Consider the following 7206-nt stretch of genomic DNA (forward strand, 5'->3'; position numbering starts at 1 on the left):
TAGATTAAATCAAGAACGATTACACTAACCTCTTGATGTGCTGCAGCGTGTCTGCGCCTTTGAGATTCGTCTTCAGGACACCAGATGTTGTCCCTCTAGCTTGTCCACACCAAGAACACCTATGGCAGCCCTTGAACAGCTTCTAAAGCCTTTTCTATTAATTAGAAATTCAAGTTCTGCCTTTTAAGAGATTAGAGATGTAAACAGGACACTAGAAACAATTTCTAGTGTTCTTAATTCAAGAGATTGATGGCTAATCTCTTTGAATTGATGAGAGATGAAGAGAAATAGCTGGAGAGGCTCAAAGTGGCGTGACATATGAGAGGAGAGGCTGCTGGTTATGTTTTCTTTTCATAACCCCACTTAAATAGCTAGGTTAACACATTAAACCCTAGCCACATGTCACCTTTTGATTAGCTCTAGGTTTAAGTGACCCAATCACATTGTGCCAAGTGTCAAACCTATATTTAATCTTGATTTTAATCATCTTACATGATTAAAAATATTTGTAAGCTTATGTGTTATGCCATGTGTCACCATCTCATGGTGCCACGTGTCCTGTGAAATGACCAAAATGCCCTCGTGTCTTAATTTTGAGTTCTTAACCCAAAATAATTATTTTCTTCTTCTAATTAATTTATATCAAATATAAATTAATTAATTAATCTCTATTAATTAATTTCTCATCAATTAAATTCATATTTAAACACTTTAAATATAAATTTAATTTATACTACACATCCAATAATCTAGATTTGGTTTCAAGTCATGCTAGGGACTTTGCAATTTAATTGCAAACCAAATCTATTTAATTAATCAATTAAACTCTTTAATTAATTAATTAAATCATATTTAAATAGGTGATAACTTGTGTATGTGTGTGACTTACTAGGCTCATCACTAATTGGCAATGAGAAATGATATCAACTCTTAATATCATCAGAACTCTTTCTTCACTACAAGAAAAAAGGAGATTTGAAACCGAATATTCGGTTTCAAATCAGTTAAAATCGGTTTCTAAATACATTTAGAAACCGATTTGAAACCGAAATATTCAGTTTTAAATCCGCAAGTTTCTAAATGAATTTGAAACGGAAAATGGCGTCCGTTTCAAATTCTGAATCTATTTTCAAACCACTATTCCGTTTCAAATTTAGAAACCGCATATATTCGGTTTCAAATTCCGTTTTAATTTAAAGCGATATTTCGGTTTCAATTTTTTGAAACAGAAATTCCGTTATAAATCGGTTTCTAAATTACGAAACCGATACTTGTGTTGTTGGATTAGAAAGCGGAAAAATTCGTTTTTAATCCGTTTCAAATTACTAGTAGAAAATTTTTATTTTTTTATTTAATATATTATTTCCTGTATTGAAGCATATAATATAATATTAATTTTAAATGCTCAATATCATAATATTTATAATATCAGGCTATCAAATATCAAATATCAGTCAATATTATATATAAATATGACAGTGAAGGGTTATGACAATAATATACTGTATGGAAAAATAAAATATCATAATAACAAAAAAACAAGCTACTTGTCATCAACAAGATAATCACTCATCACCACTATCAGCCTCTCTACCATCATCTTGATGAGTCGCATGTGGAGTTGGGGCTGTAAACTGCGTACCCTGCATCATTTGTGACATCATGTTTTGCATCATTTGTTGCATGCGCTCCTCCAATGTCTGCTCACGTTGTCTATATCTCTCCTCTAGCATCAACTCGCGTTGTCGATCTCTCTCCTCCATTGCAACAAACTATCCTTGAGCGTTGCAATAGTGCGATGCAATTGTTGAATCTCTTCTGCATTGCCTCATCGAGCACAATAGGATGCGATGAAGATGATCCATGTGATGAGCTAGGGTAAAAATTGATGCTTGAGATCCAATGCCATAAACCTGTTCTTCTTCTCCCCCACAACTTGATAATATAGTGCGACCTCATCTACAATAGGAGGGTCACTGCACCCCTCTTGTGGTTGAGGCATTTGCTCCTTAAGCGCCAAAAATGCATCTGCATAAGTCAATACACATATTTTAAATTTATTTTTCTTGGCAATTGAATAAACAAACTCACTTATTCATTTTTTTTCATATAATTGAAAGACATAAAATACTTGTTCGCTTACCTTAATTGATTGCGCTTGTGAATCAACCATATCGGAGGTGCCTTTCCTAGTGTGGGTCTTATGGAAAAGTTCATAAGGAAAAGGTCTTGGCCAAAGTGGGCTTCTGAAAGATATAATGATTTTAGTGATGTTTATAATAATGTTCGATTATTTGCTACTAATATGTACAGACAATAACAAAACTAGTAAATATGAAATCATTACCATCCTATAGTAAATATGAAATCATTACCATTCTATCTGCGTGAGTAGCATGTGGCTGAACCCCTGTGTGTCTAGAGATGCACCTTTAACTCCCCTATCTCACTACAGCGGTTAGCAGTGATTTGATGGCTCTTGGCTTTAAACTCTAGGCTACTCCATGCCTCCTTCCATTTTTGCATTGTACTATTAGGCACGATGACCTTGGATTTTCCTTTCGACATTGCACATTAGGGCCTTATAGCGCTCTGTGACCTTACGCCTCAAGCTTCCTTTACTAGTGGAGTCACCTCTTGCCAATCAAAGTAATTCAGGTATAAAATAAATAAAAATTAAGACAGTTGAATTAGTATGATAATATTTTAGAAAAAAATTGACAGCATTTCCCCTAAATTTTGGACAATCCAACCTAGTTATTAGGTATTAATTGCACCTGTTAAAAACACTTCATATATTCTCAACAATAAATAACATCCACCCCAACTACAACAACTCACAACAATATATATTTTCAATATCACACAAGCTGTACATATAGATCATTTAAGCATTAATATACTTCAATTGTGTTCTTTTACATTAATTCACAAATTCTCATCACTTAAATGATATTTGTTCATAACATTCTTTTTTGAGGTTTCATAAACTATGCAAATTAGTTATCTGATAGCTAATATTTAAATATTTATTTTATTACTTGAAATTCATCCCAGTAAAACTCTTTTGTTTCAGGCGTGATAGTTTTCCAACAGTGCCCCTCTGGGTCCATCCTCTCCTTGAAGATATTCTTCATCTTCTTAGCACATTCCTCAGATGGATGTAACCTGTACAAAAGAAAGACAGCAAATATATTGATTTTATGTAAATGTAGAAACACAGTACTTCAATTCCCAATGATATGAAATACCAAATCATAGATAAAGTTAATTAATTTTAAATACTTACGTGCCATTAATGAGCTTTATTCTTTTCTTTCTTCCAAATGTAGTGAGTGATAGGCCATCCATCGATGATATTGGTGCTGCCCCAACTGAATGACCTTCATGACCAGAGGTTGATCCAATTGCAGGCTCAGAAGATGGGGTAATAGGTGGTGGCGGTGGAGGTGGAGGTATAGCTCGATGCTGTGTTGAAGCAGTAGACCCCTCTGGATGCAGTGCCGACCTCCCGTGGATCGTGAAGGAACACGAGGCTGACCTGTGTAGATTGGTCTAGTTGATCATTGGGCTCATCACCGCATGGTGCGCCTTGACTGTGAATGACCCAACAAACCTCCCCTGCGACCGTTGCCTCGCATCCTGCATAAATAATTGTATTAATTAGTTAGCTTCATTCAACTTATGATACATAATACAGATGAAATTAGTTAGAGTTTATACTTCAAGTTTAGAAATATAAATTCATTAAGAGAAATACCTAATTCTAATTAGTATCACTATCATATACATCATCGCATTCCTCATCACTTTCTGAGTCCAATTCAAGCTCTTCTTCATCTTCAACATCCTCTTCATTAATTTCAACTAGTACACCGTTTTGATCATTCAAGTATTGTTGTTGATCATCATCATCGTCAATTTGAATCAAAGGGACTTCCATTTCATCTTCTTGAAATGGTTCTTCCCGTGCAGGGGGGGTTGTGACATTCACTTGCTCAGGAAGATCAATAACAGAACTCACTTTGATTTTGAACACGGCCCACCAATCATCCTTGTCACACTTTAAGCTTGGATATATGGAATAATTCACCTGAGTAGCTTGGATAGCAAGAACAAATGGTTCATACCTATTGAGGGATCGTTTGTGATTAATATCCATAAGTTTATATTTTGGATGAATCTTTGTTCCTACATTTATTATTGGATCAAACCAATCACATTTAAACAATACAGATTCTTTTGATTGGTAATCCAGGTACTCCAATCGTAGCACTTCAATTAATTGTCCATAGTAGTCACTTTCATTAGTCTTGTAATTAGTCCCTTGATACATACCCCACTGTTCATCGTTGCCCTATGCGAACCATAACCTTTAGTGTGAAATTTATAACCATTAACTACATAACTATTGTAGCACATAACACTTCTTAATGGACCCTTTGATAGATCCTTTAAAAACTGGCTTGATATATTGTTGGAGGATTGTGAACATATTTATTGAACCACTTATCAAATTCACGCTCTAGTTTCTCATCAACTTGTTTATCATTGATATTTGGATTGGCCATGTGTAACTCATTAACAAAAATGCTGCACACAATGAAAATAGTTAATTACATGTTTGGAATCAATAATGGCATTGCAACAATTATAATAATTGAATATTAGAAAAACTTACTCAATGTACGGTTTTAATTCTATACAATTCAACAAGATGTACATTTGTCTTTGCTTGAAATTCTTGTTACGTGAGATATCTAACCTTTCCTTTTCCCAGTGGCCTACCGGAATGAGTGAAAATTGATAGATTCCCTAGATGTTCATCCATATGTTCGACTGTATCATCATTGCGTGGAACCTTTCGATGCCTTGTGTTGACATGGGGTTCAAAATAATGGCGCAGAATGACGATGCTTCTTCAACTAAGTATGCATTGCATATGGAACCTTCCACTTTGGCTTTATTTTTCACATTATTTTTTAACTTCCTAAGGTACCTGTACCATTTACTATTTAGTCACAACAAAGTTTTTATTTCTCCATGTAATGATAGTATACAACAATACATTAAACTAGTTACCTCTCAAATGGATACATCCACCGATATTGCAGGACCAGAATCCATGCTTCATAAGCCAAATGCACTGGGAGATGTTCCATGGAGTCAAAGAAACTTGGAGGGAATATACGCTCTAGTTTACATAATATAATAGGAATCTCTTCATTGAGCTGTAACATGGCTTCTTCTCTAAGTGTTGTTGAAGTTAACTCTCTAAAGAAATTGCTCAATTCGGTCAATGCTTGCCACACATTTTTGGAAGCAATTCCTAAATGCTATTGGGAGTAATCTTTGCATAAAGACATGACAATCATTGCTTTTCATCCCAAACAACTTTAGTTTTATCATGTCTATACACCAAACCATGTTTGACACATAACAATCAGGGAATATAAGATTTTTAAGCCATTCACACAACACTGCTTTTGATTGTTTGTCTAATGTGTAACATGCTTTAGGATACTTTCCTGTTGCCATATCCCTCTCTAACTCAGGTCGGTGACAAAACTCTTTCAAATCTTCCCTTGATTTTGCATTGTCCTTCGTCTTCCCTTCAACATTCATCACAGTATTAAAAATATTTTCAAATACATTTTTCTCTATATGCATGACATCCAGGTTGTGGCGAAGCATGTTAGTACTCCAATATGGCAAATCCCAAAAAATGCTCCGTCTCTTCCAACCCGTGTTTTTTGCTTTGTAATTGTTATTCTCATCTGCACCCATATCTGTGACACACATTAATCCTAGATGTTCTATTTGTTCTAAAATTTCCTCACGGATAGAATGGGGAGCACTTTTGTAATCTTGTTCTTTCTAAAAGCAATTTTATTAAATCTGAAAGGATGGTTAGCTGGTAAGAATTTACGGTGATTGTCAAACCATGATTGTTTACCACCCTTTGTCAATGTGAATGCATCTGAATCGTCCCTACAATATGGACAAGCAGTCTTGCCTGCTGTGCTCCAACCGGATAACATTGAATATGCAGGGAAATCACTTATTGTCCATAATAACGCAACCCTCATATTAAAATTATTCTTCTTTGATGCATCATATGTCTCAACTCCAACTTCCCACAACTGTTTCAACTCTGCAATAAGGGGCTGTAAGTACACATCCAATTTGTCTTTTGGGTTTCTCGGACCAGGAACTATTACCGTTAGGAACATATACTCTTCCTTCATACATAACCAAGGAGGCAAATTGTAAGGAGTGACAATGATTGGCCAAGATGAATATTGTTGTCGGTCGACCGAATGGTTGAAACCCATCGGTGCGATCCTAGCCTTACATTCCGAACCTCAGCAGCAAATGAAGGATGTGTTTTATTAAAATGCTTCCATGTAGTTGCATCTGAACAATGACACATTACCCCATCTTCATGGTCATGCTCAGCATGCCATCTCATTTCTTTTGCTGTTGCATTCGAAGCATATAATCTTTGCAATCTATGTGTTAGAGGTAAGTAGTACATTTTCTTATGTGGCACATTGGTTTGAATATTAGAAGAGCCTCGACTATGTCGTTTGAACCGTGGATGGTCACAAAATTTGCAATTCGTTAACTCACTATCTTCACCCAATATTACATACATACATTAGTACAACAGTGAATCTTCTCAACATGTAGGACCAATGCTTTAACCAACTTCTTCGTATTGTAAAAGTTTTCAGTCATTAAATTTTCATCCGTTTACACCTCTTTCATATGTTGACAAATGTCATCAAAACACCTTTCGACAAATGATGTTACGCCTTGATGTTCAACATCCTTGCAACAAGCGAGAGGCTGCGAATGGCTTTCACAACTGGCCACACCTCTTGATTAACGACTTGCAACATGTCATACAATTTTTGGTGATGGATTTGGAGGCTCCTCCATTACATCTGAAAGAAATCGGGACTCTTGCATCCATTACCATTTGCTCATAGGTATTGCTTGTGCTATTATCAACCTCTTGAGCAGACTCGCTATCATAACATTTATGTTTTGACTATCAATATTACTTGCGGGGTTCCCATGTAGAATCCATTTACAATAATATGGCACAAATCCATGCTTCATCAAATGTAACCGAATTGTATTCTCATCGGCATAATTACGATTCTGACACTTTCGATGATTACATGGACACTTCAGTTT

General features: G+C 35.5%; 1 protein-coding gene across 1 annotated transcript; it reads right to left on the bottom strand.

The window, feature by feature from the left end:
- Window positions 1–3766: 3766 nt before the first annotated feature.
- On the bottom strand, window positions 3767–6335 carry LOC131172963 (uncharacterized). Its single transcript, XM_058134599.1, has 6 exons — window positions 5930–6335; window positions 5425–5789; window positions 5083–5336; window positions 4862–4999; window positions 4494–4593; window positions 3767–4357 (listed from the first exon to the last, which is right to left on the bottom strand). The coding sequence occupies exons 1-6, from the start codon at window positions 6333–6335 to the stop codon at window positions 3767–3769; spliced, it is 1854 nt and encodes a 617-aa protein (XP_057990582.1).
- Window positions 6336–7206: the final 871 nt, after the last annotated feature.

The sequence above is a fragment of the Hevea brasiliensis genome, chromosome 14 (assembly GCF_030052815.1).
Source record: "Hevea brasiliensis isolate MT/VB/25A 57/8 chromosome 14, ASM3005281v1, whole genome shotgun sequence".
NCBI lineage: Eukaryota > Viridiplantae > Streptophyta > Magnoliopsida > Malpighiales > Euphorbiaceae > Hevea > Hevea brasiliensis.